The sequence below is a fragment of the Pithys albifrons genome, chromosome 2 (assembly GCF_047495875.1).
Source record: "Pithys albifrons albifrons isolate INPA30051 chromosome 2, PitAlb_v1, whole genome shotgun sequence".
Classification (NCBI taxonomy): Eukaryota; Metazoa; Chordata; class Aves; order Passeriformes; family Thamnophilidae; genus Pithys; species Pithys albifrons.
In genome coordinates this window covers 93495276-93520102 of record NC_092459.1, presented here as the reverse complement: position 1 = coordinate 93520102, position 24827 = coordinate 93495276, and the positions used below count along the sequence as shown (strand labels likewise).

At 43.5% G+C, this 24827-nt stretch overlaps 1 protein-coding gene across 1 annotated transcript; it reads right to left on the bottom strand.

Annotated features, from left to right (window-relative positions):
- Positions 1-7136: 7136 nt before the first annotated feature.
- Positions 7137-24458, bottom strand: UTP25 (UTP25 small subunit processome component). The gene is made up of 13 exons (XM_071577804.1): positions 24321-24458; positions 22346-24200; positions 21070-21109; positions 19639-19885; positions 18686-18892; positions 16519-16607; positions 14770-15180; positions 13498-13717; positions 11103-11305; positions 9696-9878; positions 8972-9084; positions 8310-8555; positions 7137-7507 (listed from the first exon to the last, which is right to left on the bottom strand). The coding sequence occupies exons 2-13, from the start codon at positions 22648-22650 to the stop codon at positions 7261-7263; spliced, it is 2511 nt and encodes an 836-aa protein (XP_071433905.1). The 5' UTR covers positions 22651-24200; positions 24321-24458; the 3' UTR covers positions 7137-7260.
- Between the last annotated feature and the right edge of the window lie 369 nt (positions 24459-24827).

Genomic DNA, 24827 nt, shown 5'->3' with positions numbered 1-24827 from the left:
TGCGTGTTCTCACTGTGAATCACTGAGACTTCTCATAATTATTTGCATTTGACAGGTCAGTCAGGAACTTACCCTCATACTGGGAGGGGTGGAGGTAGAGGTAGCACAACACAAGCAAATGCCTGAGCCAAGCACTTTGCAGATAACAGAAGATATCCAAAGGCTGACATAGCCTCTGACTTTTGCCTTGGCTTTAGAATGGGTTTCTCAGCACAGTGCCACTTTCTGAAGTGTAATTTCTTAGCATGAGGAGGTAATGCAGTAACACTCCCAACTGGCCAGTCCCAGGGAGCAGGAGGAACGAGATTCAACTACTGACCTTCTTCCCCCGGTTCAACTGAGACCAAAACCACCTTAACTGCACTGGAGGCCCTTCTGTAGTGCCCTCCTTGCTTTTTTTCCTTCCTTCCCTCATGAAAGGCACCTTATGTACCATTGAAGGTTTTCCTTGGCCACCTAAGAACAAGCAACTGTCCCAGAACCTCCCAGTCAGAGAACCTGGGGAGGTAAACCATGAGAGAAGACTCTCCATATCTGCCCTTCAATGGGCCCAAGTATCCAAGAATTGAGAAAGTTGATGGAGCCAAAGAGTTTGAATAGAACTTATCACAAAATCACAGAATGGATTGAGTTGGAAAAGACCTCCAAGATCATCAAGTCCAACCCTTGGTCCGACTCCATCTATTTACTAGATCATGGCACTCTTTGCTCATTTTTTTCTGTAAGCTGGGAGCTTTCTATTTATTTTCTAGTGAATATATGCAAAAGCATCTGAAAAGTTCATGCAGAAAGGAGTCCAGAAAAAAAGCCTTCCTTTATATTTGATTGCTCTAAACCTTCTTTAGTAACGTGATTAGATGCTCCATATCCTGCTGAAAAGTCCTGACCTCTTCCTCATCACTTGCAATTGAAATGTGTCAGCATTTCACCCACTGAAGACATTACATTTCTTTTGGCCAAGGGAAAAAAACTGCTAAATTACCACGAGGCCAGTTTAAGATTACAGTTTCACAGCTAATATGATCACTGATACTTCTCTGTTATCCACTGAATATATTTTCTTTATTTCAACAACTTGGGTAAAATACAATACCAGAGAAAGACTAACCTTACTCTCCCCAGGCTGTTGAGATTCCTGCTGCAAAATGTACAGGTAAGTCCTGCTGCTCTTTCCTCCTCTCCTCACGCTAAGAAGGAGCAGAACCACTGTGGTTTTACCACCACAGGCAAAACTTCTATGCACATCTACATGCATTGCTAAACTCTGCTTAAACCCCTCCTTCAAAAAAACCCCATGGAAACACTAGGGGGAAATTAAAAGAAAAAGCAACACATGTGCAAACCCAGACCTGCAGTAACCTGCTGTGGTGCAACCCTCCCTACACTGGCAGCAGTTCCGTTTATTGTAAAGGAGCAGCACCTGAGGGGTGGTGCTTTTGCTCCATTCAGGTGCTCAAATTTTGAGCACTATTATTTGCATTTCCATCTTTGTAAACAGGACTTTATTTTGCTTCTGACATCTGCTTCAGTTCTTGTCATCCATGGAGACAAGGTGGCCTTCTTTGAGCCCACAGGCTCTCCATCTCCCATGGACTAATTCCACCATTCCCATGCCTGCATTTCAGGTGAGCTGTTTCACAAAGCACTCCAAGAGCCCCTGTACCACACTGCCATTGCTGAATGATCTGTCCTTCCTTTGGACTTAAGCAAGCAGCTTATGAAGTTACTGGAGAGCTTCCAGCTTGTAACAGGAATTAATTCAGACACTAATTTATTCCTTTGGGGCATTTTCCCGGTTTAGCTGCATTTTACCAGCATTTAACTGCATTCCACCCAACTCCACTGACAATACCAATGTGTGAGAAGGGGAGGAAGAAATAAAGCACAAAGCAGCCTGAAAGATCTGGAATGGCAGAAAAGGTGATGCTCATTAGCACTGGACCTTCCCCTGCTCTGGGGGAGGGCAAAGCACAAGTAAGCCCAGCTATAGACTTGCAACCTAAAATGCAATTTTTTTTTAGTTAATCAAGGCCTTTAATTTAACAGGGAAAGAGTAAGACCATGCTTAGGAGCAGACAATTTTATTGTTTAAGTAATAGTGCTCTGTTCAGTGATGTCTAAGAAACATGAATTGTCAGAAAATTAGGTTTATTCTCCAGTTACTCAGCATTGGCCATGCCAGAGAAGCCCACAAGGTCTCTCTACACCAAGGCACCTCCCAATTGATCATCTATTTCTTGAGAGGACTTCCATATCGAACCCAGCCCCAAACAGGTGTAAGGCCAAGTATGTTGCCCTCCTTTCAAATACTTTCCCAGGTTAAAAGAGTGTTAATTATGTAATTAAGGTAATAAATAGCCAAGTACCCAGGCCAACACACAGAACACTGCTGAGAGGGAAACCTAATAGTCCATGCTACAGTGATGGTCAGCAAAGAAGATGCCATGGAAGTAACTTGGGGCTTTTTTTTTAGAATAACCTGCTATGATCCTTCCAGCCTCACCAACCACTTCCTTTCTTTAGAGGCCCCCTATCAAGGAACTTCTCAAAATCTTTGTAAAAGTACAAATAAATTGTATTAACTGGTTCTCATCTATTAATGTTATATCTATGCTCATGACTTGGTACAAAATTGATTGATTTTTTCCTGCTTTGATTAATAAATATACATTATTAAAGCTAAATATTGTTTGCCAACCCATTAATTAAATGACAATGAGGGCTTTTGAAACTTGCACTTAGGGCAAGTGAATTACATGGAGATTTCTGCTTCTTAGCTGGTAATACAAGGTACTGGTAATGGTTTTTCAGTTATGGCCTCAGATACCAAGTTTCCCCTTTTGTAAAAGTGTAAAGGGTGGGCTAATAAGAGATCTTACAGCATCCTAATAAACATCTGTTTTAGCAATTATGACAACATCTATTTAGATTTGTGCCACTATCAGTGCTAAGACTTTAGAAATATGTCACATACAGCACATAAACTTCAGTGAGATTTTGCTGTTTTGTCTCAAGGACCAAGGTTAAATTGTTTTTGATTGCAGTGACATAATTATGTTGTCAACTGCTCCATGTTTACTGTACTGTTTTTGTCCTGTGTGGTGTTGTTTTTCTGTACTTTACCTTGATCTCGCTCAAGTCCTTTACTGAAGATTCCTGCACCTCTCTTACATAATATTTATTCCTTAAGTACCACTCAATGTTACAGCCATTTCAACATCTCCACTTCAGGTAAGTAATTCCCATTACCAGCTCATCTCTGTTAGCTGTTTATTCACCCCAGAGGTGGTGGTCTCAGCCCAACTCCCAGCCTGCCTGATAAAACAAGAAACACCCAAGCACCACTGAAGCTAATGGTTAATTAAAATGCAAACAACCCTGGTTTAATTAATTACCCTGTACTGTCAAGCTCAGCACAGAAGCTGAGATTTAAAGCCACAGGGATGTCTTGGATCTAGTGTGGGCAAAAGTACCCTGTTGGTCAGGATGAGAGCTGGCTACAGTACTACATGTGTATAATAAATCCTGTGTGGTGTTTTGCAGTCAGGCTTCTTCTGGCTTTGTGCTCTGCTCATGCCAGGCTGTTCATGGCATGGCTCTGCCAGAGTACCAGCAGCACCTTCCTATGGGAGGGGTTCAGGGTCACCTGGCATCTCTGGGGAGGGGAAAAGATGAAGGCTTACTGGGGCACCTGCTTCCTTCCTGGTGCAGCACCCGTGGGAGCTCTCTGACCAGACCCATTTAGCAAAGAGAGGAGCCCTCTCTGCTGTGCAGGTGGGTCCCCAAGCACGACAGCAGTGGGGTAGCCCAGCTGGTTGGGTAACAGCAGGGACTGCATCATCCACTTGCTCTCACCCCTCTCCCTCTCTGCACAGGCTCCTCATACATCCCCACAAGCCTCTGTGGATGGGTTTTCTGAGCTGCCCCCCCCACTGCAAAGTGTTTCATCAGACACACTTGGATACCAAGTCCAAAAAAACCCCAAACCCTGGAGAGTACTGAGGCCACAGAGCATGACTAATGTGGAGCTGAGAAACCCTGGCAGCCTGTGACAGCACAGCTGTAAAGTAATTGTTAATTCTGCTGTTGTTAACAGCAATGCTCCACTTTCTCTCTCATGTGATGCATCCCATGTTTCCCAATAACTGCTGCAAAAGCAACAACCTGCCTCATCACAGGAGGCAGCTCGTCGGCGCTGGAGACAGACTGTCCTGAAGTCACCTTTCCCTCCCTCCTCCACATTAATACAGGCAGGAGCAGAAGGCTGGCTCCTATCCTGAAAATACATTTTCAGAAAAAAAAAATGCCTTTTTGTCATCTTTGAAAGGAGCAACAAAATGTAACAAACCTCTTATCCTGATTAGGTTTTGCTAGTGAAAAAATTATCCATTACAATATGAGCTCATTAGCTGGAAGAACAATCCTCCTCTAGAGACAGGTATGCCTTTCTCTTGGTCATCCATTAGTAGGTTTTCCTTAGAAATTTACTGAGACAGGAGATACTGAAAAGAATTTCTTGTTTAACATCTCAATACCAGTTCATTTTTACCCTTGGGTTTGAATTCCCAAAAGCTCGATGTTAATGCTCTGGCACTACTGCACATTAGCAGCCAGTGCATGGAGCAGGCCATCAGCTCTCACACTACATTACAGCAACTTCCACAAAGAATACAGGATTAGTTGTCAGTACTCTGAGATCCTCTTGAAACAATGGCAAAAAATGGATTCTTAAGAACATCATGACCACCTTAAAGGTATGGTCCTGAGGTAAAAATGAACAGAATTTTGTTTTACATTTGTTTCCTCGAAATGCATGGTTACTTGTCACTGGTACACTCTTGTGAAAAAGTGCCAAAATACTCACCATTCAGAGGTCACATGCTGACAAGCAAAAACTGGTAAAATATTGCATTTGATGATGTCTTTTCTTACTCCATTTGTGTAAAAACTTGAGCAACTGCTGAGCAAATAAAAAAGAAACTCAGATATACATATTCCATTTCTAAAATTGACTTTGTGTCCCCACACAAATGCATCAGGTTCAGCCACCTCTCTGAAAGGCACATTATAGACAGGAAAATGCATTACAAGATGGGCTTTAAAGTAACTCATGTGGAGCCAGCAGTTGTCTCAGCAAGCAAAGCATTGGTATCCATGGACTTGCATCCAGAATGGGCCAAACTCTGACCTTGGCACTTGTCATCTCCCAGTACCTCAGTCTTTGGAGCCACTCTTGTACAAACCCCTCTGAAAAGCCCTGCTCTGAACTGCACCAGGGAATTCTTTAAAATTATTAAAAGGGGACAAGGGAGGAATTTTAAGCAAGACCAAATCCTATCCACAGCTCACCACAATTCACTGTCAAGTGGGCCAACGAACAAAGTGTGGGAATATCATGGGACAGTAGGAGGAAGCAGCTGGGAACAGAAAACCTTCACACCAGTACAGAGAAGGGCTCCCTGTGTCACCAAACCCATCTGACCCACTACCACAGCCTCCTAGGCAGGATTCCTAGCACTGGCTTATGAGGGTCCCTACTAAAGCAAGGCAGAACTTGTCAGGGCACAAAAATGTCATACATGAGCTCTCTAAGGGCAAACACACATCAACTTCATGCCAGCAGCTTCAAGCACCAGGTGAAGGCAGTGAAGAGGCATTTACACACTGCCCTGGCAATCAGTGAGGTATAACTAATAACCAACATTAGAAATGTGACACTGGAATATACATTTCAAATTTCCAAGTATGCTTGTCTTAGAAACAAACCCAGGTAGTTGATACAAAAAATCATAAGGACCTCAGGCTACAGTTTGGCCTTACTCCTATCAGGGTATTTTGGTATTAACTTTAACAGGGGCAAAAAATCCTTGCAGAGTTAAGGCTTTGGCACAAAACTCTTGCTGCTTCTTTAAACAGTAGCTGCACTGCATGGCGTTATCTCCCTAAGCAGCTATCCCACTTTAGCTTCCTCAGAGGTCAGCTATTCATCACTGCTAAGTACATCCGGTGTAGAAAGAAAATTCCTTAATCCTATTTCATGTGCTTGTTTTCATATGCACAGCCACAATCTCCCACACCCAGCCTGGGCCATACAAGAAAAATTCTTGTTTGCTGCTACTGCTGTCTGTGCTGTACAGATGTTCACAAGAAAAACTTGGCTTGGACTGGCTCTTAATTCTGGCGTGCTACAGCAGAGGTATGTAAAATTAATAGACATCATTACTTAAAATGTAAAACAAGAAACTGTGGATTTTCATGTCTACTAAATGATTACTACCCTCAGAGAAATACAGGAATCAAGCATATGACAAAAATTGGCCAAAATCACGTGCCTCATTTACTCAAGGAGTTTATTTCACTTTGATGTATTTACTGTAAGCCTCCTAGACAAGAAGTCCCTCAAAGCTTATTACAGGATGGATGTTTCCTTCTTGCATTTGGGCTGACGCAGGGCTCACCTGCCCCTCCAGAAAACAATCTTCCCACAGTCCTAGCACGTGCTTACAAAAACTAATCCCTCTACTTTTAGCTCTTTTTAAATTAGGCTTAGCTTCTTGGAAGAAGAAAGAACGGGCAGCACCGTGACACTTCCATGCTGTCCATAAGCAACCATTAAGAGAAAAAACCACCTGGTTTTGCACTGATCCCTGGTAAAACTGACTGGCCAGAAGGTCTGCTACAGGAGGCAGAGAGATATAGGCAGGAAGAATCCAAAACCACAGCTCTTACCCAAGCACATTCATGGATTCTCAAAAGTGTCAGCTTGAAGCAAGTCCACCTCTCACCCAGCAACACATTTGTCTTGAGGAGGCTTTGCCTGCACATCCTTCATGTACATTTACAGAACAGTGACTCGTTAAATACTTGGAGCATATTTCTTAGCCTAGATTAGAGGAAAAAGTTTTCTTTGATAAAAGGTGAGTTTGCTACACCTGAAAATGAAGTGAAACAGTCCAGAAGTTATTTATCACAGCATGGTTCTTTACTGACCAGTGAGTTTTTCAATATAAAGAGGAATAGTGCTGGATTGATTTTGCTTCTACACAGAGGATACTTCCTAACCCCTGCCTTTTTGAATGACATTCTTTGTTTCTTGTTGGCCAGAGTATCAAAATACAAAACTTACTACTATATCAACAATTTCAATAGATTATTTAATGAAAGGGAGTAAAAAGTTTAACACTTTTTTAAAAAGCAATATAAAAAACTGCATTAGGAGTGAAATGCAGGTTCATCCAATTGTCCAGTCTGTAGTATCGCTTATTCATTCTCTCCTGTAACAAAGAGGTGCACGTTTTTCTTGGACTGCAGCATTTGAGCTGTGCGATCTATGCCAACCACTGCAGCCAATTTCTGAGCATCATACTTGGAGTAGAGCACAGTGCAAGTCCAAGTAGCGTCCACTCCATTGTCTGTGGCCTTCATCATGTTACAAATCTCACTGTAGAAGTGGGAGTATGTTGGTAACTCGTAGAAAATGAGGTTCCTAATGCCCTTTACTGTATACCTGTAGCAGGAAAAAGCAAAGAAGGAAATTTGTTGCAAATTTTATAAAAATTTGCATGTTCAAACACCAATCTTGTATAAATTCTTCCAATTTCTATCAACTTTGATGCTTGTCAGTTGTAACTCAACTCTACAAACCCTGTATCATAGACTGAAGACTAAATAGAGAAGCACAATTTATGACAAAATTTAACACTGTCAGGCACAATGACTTCTAAAGTACTGACCACCACCAATTTGTGTAGTAGTCAGCCTTTTTAGCTTGGATTTTAAGACAGTGAAGCCTGATCAGACTAAGATTTATGAAACTTTTCGTATTTGACAAAACACCTTCTGCTAACAGAAAAAATCCCATTTCATTAGAAACTTCTAAACAGCTCCAGTCAGGACGTAGCCAATTTTCCAGGTGGCCTCAGTTTGCTGTACTGCATTAATGAATCAGTTACACATACTTTTCCAAAATTTTGCACAATTACTGTGGCACAGATGAACACAAATAAAAGGCCCAATGAATCCCATATACAGGTTATATCATTCTGTCCTGACATCAGAGGAACTTGGCAGCACTTACCCTCCTGAATAATGCCTTATGCATACCGAAGTACTAAAGTCTCTGCAAAGGGACTGCTGACAACATGCAAAAACTTTAAATTAAACTCAGCAGATTTTACTTCAGTCAAAGAAGTCCTCAGGGAGATCCAAGAGATTCAAAAAGCAGTATAGCCCATATACGATTAAGGTCAGACTTGACCTTCAAAATAGCACACGTGCAACTCAGAGGGAAAACTTGGTCCACAATTTACCTTTTGTAAAAGTGGAAGCGCTCAGTGAACAACAAAAACTGTTTCTCTCCCTTAAGAAAGAACCGCCTGGCTCTGCAGACAGCAGCCTTTTTAGTGTATTCACAAATGTGAGTAAAATTCAGGTCTTCTTTCTTGAAGTAATTTCGAAGACGCACGTAGTCGAAGTATGACGGGACATAAATGAGCGTGTGTGACATGATGGCATCGCGGTACTCGGGCAAGACCTTATCGATGAAAAACTGAAACCTCGGGTAGAGAAAACAAGTACGTTGTAATCAGAGCTGACATTTAGCTTTCCAATACTGATGTGACCTGGAACAGCAATATCATCAAACAACAGACTACAGAAGGTTTTTTCTACATTTTTCCTTCTTTTAACTTCATGAAATTTCTACATGTGTAGAAGATATAAGACTTTATCAGTACTATGCAATCATGGTAGAGACTGCTATTCTTTTCCCAGAGTTTATACTCCTGTGCCTTTGGCAAGGAGAAGGCCAGTATTCCCCTCCACATGTGCAGCGTCCAGTCTACACCTGAGGACTAATAAAGGCATCCTTCTGTGGGGAAAACACAGGGTGCTCTGCATGAAACACTACGCTCCACTAACTCTGAAATTGCAGTCATTAGGGCACAGCAAAACAGTCTGAAACACAAAGTACCTTGCATCTATTACAGAAGTTACACTTTCAGCTTCTAATCTCCGAAAAACATGAGGAAGTTGGACCACAACATGGCTAATGGAGCCAGTGAGCGGCAGGTTGCGGACAGCCACCTGTGAGAGGAAAGCAGGATGTTTAGGGAAGCCAAAGGCAGGCACGCTCCAGCCAGCATTCTGCTTGGAACTCACATCTGCCAGAGGTGCACAAGGCTGTTCCTAGGAAAGCTCCAATACAAAATTAGTGTCATGTATACACATACTGGATCTCTTAAATACACAACTGCTTATGTCCTGACTTCCATATATTTGAGATGGTCTACTAAGGTTTTTACTTTTACCTGTTTCTTACAAAGTACTAACAATTTATGCTTCTTATACAGCAGGAGATAAAGGGAAGCAGGTGAACCCTCCCTTTAACAAGAAAATAAATAAAACAACTTCTGTGTGTCAAATTAGGAAAAAGAAATACACGATTCCTGGCATAAAACAGCAGCTACCCACCAAAAAAAAAAAGGATAAAACAAGCACGGCTGCATAAAGAGTAGTTCTTCACGCCTCTGGCACAGCATGCAGCATCATGGAGATTCAGACTGAAATGTCTGGGTAAGAAAAATTACTTTAAGCAATTAAATTATGGAATTTTTCTGCTTGCTGGGTTTTCTGTTCTTCCCACCCTCCCTTCTGCCAGCACCAGAAAGCAGCTTTCAGCTCCTCTGTGAACTCACCTGCCCAGCATAATTGAAGCAGTGTTTGTTGAAGACAGAGTTGATCTGGGGGTCCTGAACAGCACTGAACAGCAGTGTCTGTCTGTAGTACTTGCACCAGTTGTTGAGGTTCAGCATTCGCACTCGGGAAAAGTCGACCCCGTGGGAATCCAGAGGCAGCAGGTTAATGTGCTTCATCAGGTGCTGTACAGACAGGTGGGGACACATCACTACTGACATCCCTGCACCCTCCCTGCAAAAGCCTGAACTGCACTGAGGAGGGCAGGGACCAGCAAGATAGCACTGAATATAAACCAGCAGCATCTCCCAAGGCATGACTGTCTCGAATTTATTGACCACAGCAGGAGTAATTTACTTGTTTTCCTGTCACAGAACTGAAAGCAACCATCTCTTTAGTCACCAGTAACAGTAACCTTTGCTTCCTATCTTCTCCCTGAGGCAAGTATAATGGATTTGTCTGTATTAAAGTCAATTGGCCCAAGGTTTCTGAGCTCAAAGAAGCCCAAGTGCAGCTCAGCTTCCATCACATTCAGGGACAGTTTGGGTGCACATGAAGAAATACACCTCATTTTGCCCTCCAGGAATAATGCCTAGGACTGGAATCCCTGACACCATATGGCAGACATTTGCACATAAAAAAAAGGGGAAACAGGCTCCAGGGCTTATTCTTTGCATATTGTGCAGGCTCAAGTGTTACTCCTGTGACTCCTGAGGAAAGAAGACACCTTCTGGACTCACTCAAAATGCACAGTAACATCATGCTGTCAAAATGCCTGGTCAAGGTACCTCAAAGGCGTTTCTGTGTGGAAAGAAAACCCCCACCACTTCAGTCCTGGAAACGGTTTTTTACCAAAAGCCAAAAAGAATGGGTACTACCACATACTAGTCACAATCCAAAAGCTCTATTTTCATTGAATATACAGGAAAACCTTCATATTGTTTAACTATGGACATGACTAATGCTTAGTGTCTCTGAAGTCAATGAAGACATGCAGCGGCTCCTATTGCTTTCTGGGGGAACCTGAATTAGCTTGCAGAGATTCCTCACATGGCTGCACTCTGAGTGAGACACTGTGCAGTCAGACAGCTGGCATATTTTCTCCAAGATGTGATTAAAAGAATCATCGTTATCTCATCCTCCAAGATAATTAAAACTGTCCAAAAAATATCTCTGATGAAATACACCACTAAGACTTATAAAGAATGGATGCTGAATACTACCAAAATCTGTAGAAAGAATATTCTTAGCATGAAGAAAATATCAGGGTGGCAGAAAAAAAGGAACAAACATTCATGTCCAGAATCAAGTCAGTAAAAATCAGCAGTGTTGTTATCTGCCAAACCCGAGTTACATCAGACTAACATGACACAGGACAACACAAAAATGAATACATACAGAAAACGCACCAGAACATGTTCCCAGTTCTGCATCAGGTAAATATCTGCTTGATCAATTATAAGAATTTCTACTGACGACAGAAAATCAAAATCTCTCTTCTTCTCACCCTCCGCGCCAATAACAGTCCTCATCCCCAGGGGAGAGGCAATGATGATGTCCGATGAGTAAAATGGTGCGTACAGTCTCATACTCTTCTGAAGAATTGCAACTCCTGTACAACAACAATCAACAGCAAATTCTTAGTTAAGATCAATTATCTACTGTATTCTTCCAGCAGGCTCTGTAATCGTAACTCCCTGCACCTCCTCCCCCTTGACACATGCTGATGATTACAGCTGGACACAACTAATCTGTCTGAAACTCTTCTTTCCTCAAAAAGTGCTTACCCACTCTACCCTGTTTGACAAGAATTTGGAAAATCTTCACGAAGTTCAGCCAAGTCTTTTAGTAGTACTTTTTTCCAGATTTTTAATAACTTGGACAAAATTTTTTGACTGAAACATATTTTTGGTGATTCTTCTGCTAAAACAGGGGGATGAGAGCCCTGAAAAACTTCAGGAGAAAAACAGACAGAAATTATTAACTACTCCTTTCACCCTAAATCCTAAACTTTGGTCTCTGCCTTTAGGTATCACAGTAGCTGTTACCTTAATCTGTCATGAAAGATTCGCTGTGGACTCCTTGACTATAAACTACCTTTATTTACAGGGCTACAAGACTTACTACTAAACCTCAAAGGAAAAGGTTCTTCATATTACAACAACCAAAAGCTTGACTAGTCTTGCACTTTCCCTGCCACTGCTTGTCACACCACCACGTAGGGTACATGCTGAACCAGCTTGTGCATCACCTCTCATGTTATAGGCAGCAAAGGAAACGAATCAAAGGAGTTTCTGTCAGAACTACACAGTAATATTGCTAGAACTCCTTGTTTTCTGATCTTAAAAATCCAGCTAGCCCAGACCACATTTAAACCACCCTATAGTCTGCCCAATAAAGGTGTCTCTCCAACTTCTTTCCCTGTCTGTGTGAAGCATCTATCACAGGTAGTTGAGGGCCCTTCCAAGAGTTTAACACAGACAGACAGTGGTGGGGGTCCCCACTGCTATTTTAACCCAATTATAAAAATGATTAAAGAAAAGAAAAGAAAAGAAAAGAAAAGAAAAGAAAAGAAAAGAAAAGAAAAGAAAAGAAAAGAAAAGAAAAGAAAAGAAAAGAAAAGAGAAAAGAAAAAAAAGAAAAGAAAAAAAGAAAAGAAAAAAAGAAAAGAAAAAAAGAAAAGAAAAAAGAAAAAAGAAAAGAAAAAAGAAAAGAAAAAAAGAAAGGTACAATTGGTTGAATTTCCAGGAAGAAGATATCACTTGGCAGAGAAGATACACAGTTTAGCAAAGTCTTTTTTCTATTTAAAAATGTGAAAGAGTGGTTTCAGTAAGGCATAACAAATATGCTTTAAATTAGATCTTTGTGCAGAAGTAACAGGGTGTGAGGCACAGTAAGAAAATTATTCTGCTTCTATGATTTGCTTCTGCAAGTAACAGCACTGAAAGTTTCTTCAAGCATTTCTTAACACCTAGTAAGTGGAACAAGCAGACTGTGTTATGGGAGAGGACTGAAAGGAAAATTATTATGCCACTGAAAGTAAGATGCTTTCAGCCTGAGAGATATTCACTGGGGAAAGAAGGAAGGAAGGAAGACTGAGTGCAACCTGCCTGTAATCTTCGTTACATTTCTTGGGGTGCCAATTTGTCTTTCAAGGCACAATATTTCAAAAGCCTCTGATCTGTCAAGTTATAAAAACTGCCTTCTCATCTTGGCAGCTCCAGGAACCAAGCCACTAGCTAATTCTCTGCATACTGAGTTACTAAACAGCATAAGATTACAATATTATGAAACAGTCTCAAATTTGCTGCTGGTTCAACACTCCTACTTGCTGGCTCCCCATTTGCTTTCATGAAAACCATGGGCAGCAAAGCAGAAAACTGCTTTGCTCAGTATTGAGCTTTAATTTTGTTCCAGCCATTACCGACTACAAGAGACATTGTGAACACGCTGATTAAACCCAAAAGATTTATTTTTTTTATAACATGAAAGACTTTGCTGCATAATCAAGGCTAACTTCAAAATGAGGTGTGGGCAGTCCTGCTAGAATAATGCAGCCACTGCATTTTAAATGATTCTGAACTTGATGTGAAAATAATTACTTTCCTATTTTCTCTTCCTCTTTAAGTTCTGGTAGGGCAAGAAATATTTTCAGAAAAATCAAAGTTGCCAGGGCAAAACCAGCAGGAATACCAGAGAGCCTAGAGTTTCACTTCTAGCCCTGACAGCTCCTAGACATTTGGGAAGAACTTGTTATTTCACATTTTCTTACAAGCTAAAACCTACTGTTCAGTAGGTCATTACCAATTCTGAAGTGGTCATCAATGTTGCCAGCAAAGACGGCTTCATAATCTTCAGGTCTTTTCAGGTTGGGGGGCTTCTCTTCTGGGTCAGAGCCAAACTCCCCTTTGAAGCGCTTTTTATTACTTACATCTATTTTTTTTTTGTCATTCACTTCAAGAAGACTGATGAGAATATGCACAATTCGCAGAGCACATTCCCTGAAGGGCACTATCATCAGTACCTGCACAGATCGACAGTTAAAACAGAATAACCATGAAATATGAACACTCGCAGTTAACTGTACGTTAAATGAATCTTTTTTGCTTGGATATGCCCCCATGGGGCATCACAACAATCAAAACAATTCTGACATGCAGCAGGGATGGAGGATGCACTGAGATGCAGTGTGGTCTTGAACTAGTACTGGCCAGCAGCTCAGCTTGGTTCCCCATCTCACACTCAGGGTAGTAGTACAGGGGAACTGAAAGCACGTTCTCCTGTTCCCCCTCACCCCCAGGCAAGCAAAAGCTCCTGTGACACACAGGCAGGCAGGGTCAATGGCTGGCGATAGTCTCTGCACAGACCTGTGAAATACAAATGTTTAACTGGGGAGTCAACAGAGAAACCAAAGGCATTTGCCAGGTGTGCTAATTCTGAAACCCAATTCTGGAATTGTTCAACAGGCAGCTGGCACACCGGTGACAGGCTGGCCATAGTTGGATCTGCCTGGTTATCAACTAGAGGATACTGTGAATCCAGGGAGGATTTGTTTGGGGCCCACTCCCCCAGCTATGACAGGTTGCCTTGACAATGGAACTGGGATTCTCTGAGAACCCCCAGCTACAGAAAGATCATTCCACACAGACAAGTCCTTACAAGTGTGTGAAGACAAAAACATTCTGGCACAAACCACACTGGGTGACAGCCTACACTCCCTGCTCTGACGTGGAAGACTGATGTGGAGGCACCTGTCTGTACTGGCAGACTTAGATATGGAAGCAGGAAAAGGTGACATGTCAGTCTGTAGTGGTAGGAGGACAAAGAGGTAAGTCAAACTCATGGCTGTGCACAGAGACAGGCTGGTTAATGACCCTGTGCTTGCTGCTTCTCACAGGGCATTTGTCTGGGCCACAGAGGACAACTTCCAGGCATAATAAAGGGATGTGGAAAGCCACACGCCCAGAAACGTCACCTGAGAGAGCAGCAACAGAAGCACTTCTACATAAGCTACCAGGCTGTTTTTGACAGGCAGCCAGGGTGGGGATGGGGGCACCATGTTAACAGAGCTCTTACCTTAGGTCTAGTGAGCCCCTGATCCCTGTAGTCATCGGTATCGGTCCCTGGCTTTCGGTCTCTTCGTTTGGCATTGTTGCTGAGCACCTGGGCATTTGCCTTCAGAACATGGTTCAAGGCATGCAAACAGTAAGCATGCCGGATTTCTTCTCCGTTTGTTAAAGCATTTCCTTCTGGATAGAACAAGTCTCGGTATGTATTCATGATACAGAAGAGCTCTCTTTGTAACGGGGTAAAAGAGGAATCGCTTGGTTTGTTCACTGAGGACAGAATTTGTTTATTCACTTTTGGCCAAGTAGACTCTAAAGGCTTGTGGAGATAAAGCTGTTTCACATCAACTTCTTTGTCTGCTTTCAAAGTTTTATGTTTCTCCAAAGTGGAAGAAAAAGTCAGTTGGCCCAACCTTGGCCACTGAAAAAAAATCCAACAAAGAGGAGTCATATGTATCAAACTTAGTACCCTTAAAGGCATGTCAACACAACTGACAGTTTCATCAAGTTAATGAAATTTAAGAAATTACCTCTTCATATTCAAGTTGAAACATTTTTTTCCAATATGCAATCTCTTTTAGAGTCTACCAGAGTAAATAACAATAAACTTGAGCTCAGTAGATCTGGATGGATCTTGCAGTGATGTGTCTATAACTTTCTGATTTTACAGAAAACTGAGGAAGGATGCAATTTTCTGACTAACCCACCCAGCAAATCAGTGGCTCAAACCAGGAAAAAGATGAAAACCCTGGATTTCAACTATGCTTATCAATTGACCATATTGAGGTACATACTTTATTTAGAGATGAAACCAAACCCATTACGGGCTACTCCCAGCAGCTGTGATTCAGTTGCTAAATGAAATCTTGCTGGATGTCTGTCTGATTTTGAGGGCAACAGCTATCAGTGTAGTAGGGAAAAACTCTGAACTTTAAGTCTTCTGCCATGCAAGTTGTCCCAAACTATCCCCATAAAGAAGCTACACCAATTTAAGGAATGATATATTATGCACTGCTTCAGGTGGCACTGGTAATTTTTGCCACCATATTCCAAAAAAGAAAAAAAGTAAATCAAAATTCTAAAAAATTACAGCTTTCTCTCTGACTAACTAACCATTGGACATCTTCCAATGAATGTCACCCAGCATATGGTTGACCAGAATGGAAGGCAATTCTCCAAAACAAAATCAGATGTGAAAAAGTTAGGAAGGATGGATTTGTCTAAAAACAAGTATTTCTAAAAGCAATATTCTCTGTTAAGCAATGAGGTTGTTTTCTGGTACTGCAATTCCCATATTATTGCCAGAATTAACAATGTAAGTATTAAATTCCCCTTCACTGGCTTGTCAATGTCACCCTGAAGCAAGAAGGTGGAAGTGCATCACAAGTACTTTTAAAACTGCATGTGGTCACCTTATGGGTTCAGCTGCAGAGCACATCCCTGGCATCATGCTGTCACACCTCAGAAACAAGCCCTCTTTCTACTCTGTATCAAGGGTTTGGGACCACAGATCAAACTCTACATCTGTGTCTCAGATGTGTCGCCATGTGCCTACAGAACAGCAGAGTTCAGATTTCAACTCTTGCCCAGCACTAAGTGAATAAGAAAAGTGTTCAACAACAACACAGTGACAAAATCTTGACAATTCCACTGCCAACAGCTAATAATAACAATTATAATCTACTTAATTTTTACATAAAAAGGATTATTTTAAGGCAGGCATCTTTAGGAACTCTGGATGGGTACAGAACATGATTACCTGGCTTTGACTTGAAGTTTTAGGATCTGTGGACATTTTCTCTATTTCTTTTTCTTCAAGTTCTTTGTCCATATGCTGTTTAAATGGATCTATTTATAACAACAACAAAAAAATAGCCTGAGAACTATTGCAGCTAATAGTGGAATCAAGTCTCAGAATGGATTTGCAAACGAGAACACTTTCCATGCTGAGACACCACAATTAAAACTAGTTATTTCAAAGCACTTGGAGATGAGAGAAAGGATGTCAAATTCTCTTTACAAGAAGAGAGAGAACAGATTTGACAGATTGCTTTTAAAAAAGAAAAAGAAGCACTTATGAAAGTACTAGAATTTTCAAGAACAAAATAAGTGTTGGACAGGAAACCAGTATGTAGTAGAAAACACTGGGATAATTTTCTGCGTTTAGCTCGGACATGTCCATCGCCTGCAGGTGAAAAAGGCTGTCAACAGTAAAGCCCCAAGAGAACTTACTGCCCTTCCTAATTTATAAACAGTTCTGCCCCAGGGTTTTGGGTAGTGATATGAACACAGTTTGTAACAAAGCACAAAATATTAGGTGGGTTTTGGAGAATAGAGGCAAAAATTGCCCGAAGTGAGCAAAAGTCTGATTTATCTAATCAGCATTTCTTTTTGGAAAGGAAAGCAGAGGCAAATAACTGTTAAATCATATTATATTCAAAGACACTGGCATGCATAAAGTCACATGCAAAGCTTATTTTGAAAGCCAAGCCCTGTATCCTGCTTGCAGCACAGCAGTGCTCACTGCATAAAGAAAACTAATTAGGGAACACGAGTGCTTGCCAACAAATATCCAGCCCACATACAAGTCATCCAGGCAAAAGTCAAGACATTTGCTAATCATGACACTGTTGAGAAAATCTTCCCAGCAACACAAATGAACAGAGTAACATTTAATTGTACTACAGGCTCTCTCCTCAGCTGAGTTTTACTGATTTCAGCATTTTTCAGATAAAGTAGACAGAATAAAATAGGATGCATTTTCAGGAATTCTAGTGACCTCAGGACTAGACTAGAAGTTCACCCCTTTCTGCTACCTTAGGTAACACATTTTCTGTAATAGATTCCAAAGACACTTCCGAACTACAAGAACCCACTGAGAAGTAGTGCATCATTTATAGGTGGAACAATGCTGTTAGGATACTTAGCATGCAGTTGGAGACCTACCATTCTCATTAAAATGCAATGCCAACAGCATAAGTCATATTCTTATGGTAACAGGAACGAGCTGTTTTTTCTATCACATGGCCCTTTGATGCTTCCACACACTTCATGTATCAACCAGGCTGCCTCTCAGATCTAATGTCAGCTGCTGCTCCAAGATGACAATCCAGCATCACTAAAGATGCTATAAACACATTTCTCTCTCTCAAACTATGCCATCTGATATTAAAACCACAGAGCATGAAATATGAGCAGAAGCTCTGCAAGTGCCAATGTGTGGCATATCACTGAATGATTGCACATGGTGCAACACAGTTATTTCTATTACATATGGTGGGATGACTCCAACACTGGAGCTCTGATGCACCCATCAGTGCACTCAGATTCTGCACTATATGTTTAAAAGACACCTCGCGTGCTCCACTGGCGCCGTGTGCTTTCCTGATGCTGGAGCAATCAGACCCTCTGCATAACCTTCAAAATTCTGAGAGCCCTGAGCATTTGTCTAAATTACTGTGGCTGCACCAAGCTCCTCAGAATCTCACCTCTAACTCCACTGAGTTGTGAAGGATGCCCTCACAGGTCAGCTTTGTGATTATCTCCTGTGCTATTTGTGCCAAGAATATCTTCCATAGTCAAGCAGAGGTTTGCAGAGCCCGTCATATTACACAGGCTTTTAAAACTACTCTTAAAGCAACAGAACACAGTAACACACTCCACAGATATTTCTAGTTCTTGATACTTCAGGCTTTATCAGTCACATCAGAAATCAGGCACTAATCCCAGTCCACAGGGGCTACAGAAAACAAATGGTTCAGCTACACAACTGCACTAGCATTAAGCATCCTTTATGGAACCAGCTCACACGTGGGCAATGCAATGAATAATGCAGTGGAAGAACTCTGAAGCTGTACGGTGTGTCCCAAAGGTGTTTGATAATTTAAACATGTTTACAGATACCCTTCTACACACAAATACACTACCTTCTGAAACAGCCTGTGAAGAACTGCTGTCTCTCGTATCTGCATTGCAATCTCCACTCTCCTCTTCCATGAAATTGGTTTCCAAGCTAAATTCAGATTCATGTTTCACATCAGTAAACTCCTCAGTTACCCGATGATGTGGGTCACAAGAGGTATCTGCGCCATCATCCTGCTCCTGGCCAAGCATCTGCTCTGCTGTGTCTGTAGCTGTAAATGGTTAGAGGGAGAAATGGGTTATTTCCTCCTGGAAAAGTTACTGACTGGAGATGTTCCCTTTGAGTTACTGTTTTTTTTCTCCCAATACTCGATCAAAAAAGGTAAAAGCAGGTTTTGTATTCTATAATAAAGATGACTTTTGGCTAGCATGCCAAATGTTACATAATACAAAATATTTTTCCCCAGAGAAAAAGAAAAAAGTAACCTATTTGGGGAATATAACTTTTAGTTTCCAAAACCCCCAAATAACTGGAAAAAAATAAAAGTTGACTCCTTCCTCCAATAATTTCTTTGCAGACTTCATGAATGAGGATACCTCGTCATAATGGCAGAGGTTTCCTCCCAGTTTACATACTCTTTCCTCTGCTACGAGGCAAACCTTTCCCTCCTCTCAGTGGCAGCAGCCAAGCCAGATGCTGCTCAAGAGAACAGCTTGCATCTCCCACGAGTGGGTGAGAACCCCTGGTATGCTGCTCCATGTGGTTTTCCCCTGTGCTGCCGCACAAACAACATCTGAGGAAGCAGCAGCAGGCTGTCTGACAGAAAATGAGCACAGCTACCCTTTCCCCTGCTCAATCCTTCAGCAGCTGCTGCTCCCACCCACACAGAGGCAATGCAGCAACAGACTCCAAGGCCAAAGAGCACACAGCCAACAAGTCAGTCTGCATCAGGATCCTGGCTAAAAATGTTATGTTACTCAACCAACATTTACCAAAGCATGGGAAAAGACAAACTACCTTCTTTCTCCTCTGGTACATCCTTCTTATCTTCACCTCCATCTGCTTCTCCAGGCTCCTGGGACCCTTCACTGTCCATTTCTGCCTCACTTTCCTCAGCTTCTTCTGATTCACTTTCATCTTCCTCTTCCTCACTCTCAGACTCAGGTGAGGTCTTTAGGGTAGCCAGGAGCTTATGATATACAGAGACCTGTTCCACTTCAGTCTCCGAATCGCTTTCTGCACTCGATTTATCAGAATTCTCAGACTGGAAAGGAAAACACGAGTGTAACATCAAACCCAGTAATGATCTATTATTAGGCAGCAGGCAAATACCCTTACCTCTGCTTCCATTGTTATGTTTCCCCTCTCCCATGCAAATGCAATGACATTTTTCAAAAGCCACCATTTTATGCCAATAGTTATGCTGGACACCTCCATTTAGATTTTGAAAGCTTCTTGGGGGACAGACTGAAGGGTCGTGTTCTGCCCTCATTTGACTTGGAGCATCATAAAATCATTTGGTCTCAGTGCACTGAGGGCATTTATCTCCACAGACAAGGTATTTTAGTGAACTGGCACTAGATTTTCCTAAGTAAACCACCCACAGATTGAAAATTGTAGAAGGGCATCCATATAAGAGACAGAGCACTCTGGAAATGCTTCTGGCTTTCAAGAAGGTAAGTGAAATAGCTGTCACCTGACAACTGACAACCAACCAATCCAGGGCGCTGGTCAGGTTTGACTCAGCTGTACAGCTCTGCATATCAAACACGACAGACTCGGAGCCAGTTCTGTCCTGGGCTTTCACAAACCACTATCCAGATTACAACCAAAATTACAGTGAAACAGGAGTATTATAGGCACAACACCATCTACTCCTTTCTTAATTACTTTCAGCTGCAACAGGAAAAAAACCAGTAAGTACTATATTAATGCAGAAAATTGTTAAAGGAAACAAATGAAACAGAGTAATTAATTTTTCCACACTAAGACTTCGAAGGGTTTTATTCATCTGATGATAAAGGAGGTTACCAAATCCTGACTGAAAGAAAAGTAAAGCACTGTCAATCTGGTGAAGAGGAATGGGGATTAACATATTTTTTTGTTCAACAGAGAACGAAACATCTCCTAACTCATGCAACACTAAGTTTATTAACATTATTACAATAACTTAAACCATAATCTAATTTTCATTGTGACTAAGTAATATGCAAAAACCTGCTGTTATTTCCTGCTGCTTCTGCCCTCTCATGGTATTCAGTCTTGAGTTAGACACTGTAGAGAACAATTCAGAGCCACATGAAAATCACATTCACTTTTGTCTCTTAAATACTTGTTTTCTAAATGGAAAAACTTAATCAGGCTGAATAACTTGGTAAAAGAAATGCAGAGTTTTTCACTTCACTGAACTACACAAAGATGAAAATAAGGAATTAAAAAATACATTACCAGTTCACATATTTGAGTTGCTTCTGGTCTTCCAGAAACCCTGAAAAGAAAGCACTGAAATATCTTACTCTGTCAATGATGCAATATATAAGATGAAAGAGATGAAGGGAGGAGTGAAATGATGAGTTATACAAGTTTAAAGAAGTTAAAAGGAAGCTCAAAACTGAAGTACCACACATTTCTCCCTAAAAAAACAGACTGGCACTTACCCTGAAGGGTCACTCTCTCAGGTGATGCTACACTCTATATACAAAGCTTAAGTGCTCAAGCTATACCACCAATCAGTAGAAGTTTTGAAGTAAAATTCAGTTTTAATCAGAAGATGAGGTGTTAAAATGAATTTTAAAGAACCCAGCTACAAGGATAGCTTGCAACAAAGTTAACCAGAGCAAGAGCCTACCTCTAGCTCTAAGTATTGATCTAACTGGGAAAAAGACACAAACTACAGGGAAAATAGCCTTAATTAACCAGTGCTGGTACTGCAATTCTGCAAACAAGACACTGTACAAGCTGGTCTTAAATCAACCTCAAATACTTCAAAAAGATGCAGGGCTTTGAGTGGAACTGAGCATCACTGTGCAGGGTGACAACAGGACACTCTTCCCTGCAGGACAAGACTCTGCCTTCCATCCCAAGCGACAGAGGCCGAGAGGGTGCAGGGGGACACATAAAGAACAGACCTTAACACTATATGCCTGCTGCTAAAGGCCCATGTGAAACAGGTGACACAGCAGTGTTTTCCTCCCAGGCTTCTAAGGCTTTACAGCAGCACCGTGTGACAGCGCCTGCACCAAGCGGCTCCTTCCCCCAGAGTTTGCACGGGGGTACAAAAGGACGGTGCCTTTTTGGCAGACGGGCATTCTGCCGAGGAGGGCATGGCTGCTGTCACACAGACCTCCGATGCTGTATTTTCACAGCCTCTGCGGCATCATCAAGGTGCATGGGACAAGCAATGGGAAAGCTGGAGCCCTGGAGAGACCCGGGATCGGCCCGGTGTCCAAAGGGAACCCAGCCCGCACTCCTCGGTCCGGTGTCCAAAGGGAACCCAGCCCGCACTCCTCGGCCCAGTGTCCAAAGGGAGCCCAGCCCGCACTCCTCGGCCTCAGCATTCCTCGCCGCGGCCTCTGGGCCGCACTGCAAGTTTACGGCATCAGCTGCAAGAAAATCCGAGCCCACACTTTGGGCCTTCCGCTCTCCTCTCGAGATTCTAGTCAAAGGCCGCACTGCGCGGTGCGGCCACAACTCCCGTGGGGCAGGAGTCCCCCCTGGCACTCACTTGTCGTGGAATGGGTGCTCCTCCCCGAACTCCCGCAGGTGCTTCTTCTGTTTCTTGCTCAGGTTGCGCAGCAGCTCCCGCCGGTCCCGCCGCTTCCCCATCGCGGCCCAGCGACTACACGTGGGGCAATACGCGACGCGACCCGAGCGCGCCGCTGTCGCACAGAACCCGCCCCGCCCCGGAGGTGCCGGGGGCGGTGGCTCCTGCCCGGGCAGGCGGGGCCGGGGCGGTGCCTCATGCCCAGGGAGAAGGGGCCGGGGGCGGTGCCTCCTGCCCGGGCAGGCGGGGCCGGGGCGGTGCCTCATGCCCAGGGAGAAGGGGCCGGGGGCGGTGGCTCCTGCCCGGACAGGCGGGGCCGGGGCGGTGCCTCATGCCCAGGGAGAAGGGGCCGGGGGCGGTGGCTCCTGCCCGGACAGGCGGGGCCGGGGCGGGGCCTCATGCCCAGGGAGAAGGGGTCGGGGGCGGTGCCTCATTCCCGGACAGGCGGGGCCGGAGGTGGCTGGAAGGACAGGCGGAGGCCACGGGGGAGCTTCACGGGCTGGGCGTCGCCCCGCCCGCCGCCGGCCGGCGTTAGGTGTCGGGAGCGGGTCAGCCGCCTGTGCCTGCGAACCCCGCGGGGGGCGGCAGCAAACCGGCCCGGCACATTTATCCCAGTGTGTCCCAAATCCAAACGCTGTCCTGAGGGTACGCCCTGTGACCCCGCGCGTGGTGCGGCCCGTGACGCGTTTCCGCTGCCGGCAGAGCCCCGCGGTCTGAGCGGCGTGAGCCGGGCAAGGCTGGGGCGGCGTGTGCCGGCACGGCCGGGCCGAGCTGGACTCAGCTCCCTGCGGCTTATGCCGGGCCGGGCCGGAGCGGTGTGTGCCGGGCCGGGCTCCCCGCGGTCGAAGCGTGATCATAGATTCATAGAATCGATTGGGCTGGAAAAGACCTCCAACATCATCAAGTCCAACTCTTGGCCCAACTCCCGTCCATTTACCAGATCATGGCACTCAGTGCCACGGCCAATCTCAGTTTAAAAACCTCCAGGGACGGTGAATCCTCCACCTCTCTGGGCACACCATTCCAATGCCTGATTACTCTCTCTGCAAAGAATTTTTTTTTTCCTGATCTCCAACTTAAATTTCCCCTGGCAGAGCTTGAGCCCGTGCCCCCTTGTCCCATTCCTGAGTGCCTGGGAGAAGAGATCAACCCCCATCTGGCTAGAACTTCCCTTCAGGTAGTTCTAGACAGTGCTGAGGTCACCTCTGAGCCTCCTCTTCTCCAGGCTAAACAACCCCAGCTCCCTCAGCCTCTCCCCATAGGACTTGTGCTCCAGTCCCTTCACCAGCCTTGTTGCTCTTCTCTGGACCCATGATGACCTGCTGCTTGTCTCTTTGCACCGCAAGTTTTTGTGCATTATCACCATAACATTTTTCCCGTGTACATTTAGGGATTTGATTAGACAAGCTTGGGCATTTTCCCTGGAAATGGCCACAGAAACAAACGGCCCAGGTTGGAAGGGACCACCGAGGGTCATCTGGTCCAAGCTCCTTGCTTAAGCAGGGTCGTCCCAGAGCACATGGCATAGGATTGCATTCAGATGGTTCTTGACTATCTCCAGTGAGGGAGACTCCATAACCTCTCTGGGCTTTCTGTTCCAGTGCTCAGTTACCACGGTACATTAACAGCACTACAGTTACACTGAAGCCTCTGGGAGTTGTTAATCCTGCTGTCTGTCCCTTCAATAAACCCCTGTGGGGTGGAGGAAACTGCCTTAATCCAAACCACTCTACTGACCTGCTTTACCGAGTATCCCACAGCAGACAGACATCAGCGGCAGTCGGCTGTGCCAAGCAGCAGAAATTCCCTCAGCAGGCTGTGTCAAAGTCAACAAATTATGTAACAACATTGACTAAAATAAACAATTTCCAACTACCAGGTTTTTTATGTGGAGTTGGCAGCCATGCTCTCTCAAAGGAAAGCCAATCAATCCTACCTGTCAGGAGTGTGAAAAAGGAGGTCGATTTGTATGTTGCAAAATTGTTTCTCATTGACTTCCACACTTTGGCATCGGGAGAGAGCAGGAAGAGGAGGAGTCTGTTCAGAGCTGAATTGTGAGAGCTCGGGAGCTCTTTGGGACTTAACCTGGGTGCAGCTGCTAAGGCAGTGTTGGAAGCCTCTGCATTCCTGTGTGTTTAAACCAAAAGGGGAAATAACAGGACCTTGGTGGCAGTAAAGTTATAGCTCGGAGTTAAGTGATTTTGTACACTTTTCCCAAAATTCTGTCTATGAGGATATCCCACACTTCTTCTTGGAGTTTTGGTCTGCTTTTTAATATTGTCTTATGAATTACAAATGCATTAATCTCATTCTTTTATAATGCTCTGAATGCCAGCACTTGCTTCTGTGACCATTTAGTCACACTTGCTTTGACAATAATGGGATAGGTTTTCTAGCAATTTACAAGATTGGAGCCCATAGCTTAATGTTGACTGTCACCCCT

Excerpts from the sequence above, each read along its gene's own strand:
- UTP25 (XM_071577804.1), bottom strand. The coding sequence starts at position 22,650 with ATGAGGCACCGCCCCGGCCCCGCCTGCCCGGGCAGGAGGCACCGCCCC. Across the intron at positions 15,181-16,518 it reads AAACTTCAAGTCAAAGCCAG|TGGCCAAGGTTGGGCCAACT; the intron begins GTAATCATGTTC and ends ATTTTTTTTCAG. Across the intron at positions 13,718-14,769 it reads AGGGGCTCACTAGACCTAAG|GTACTGATGATAGTGCCCTT; the intron begins GTAAGAGCTCTG and ends CGATCTGTGCAG.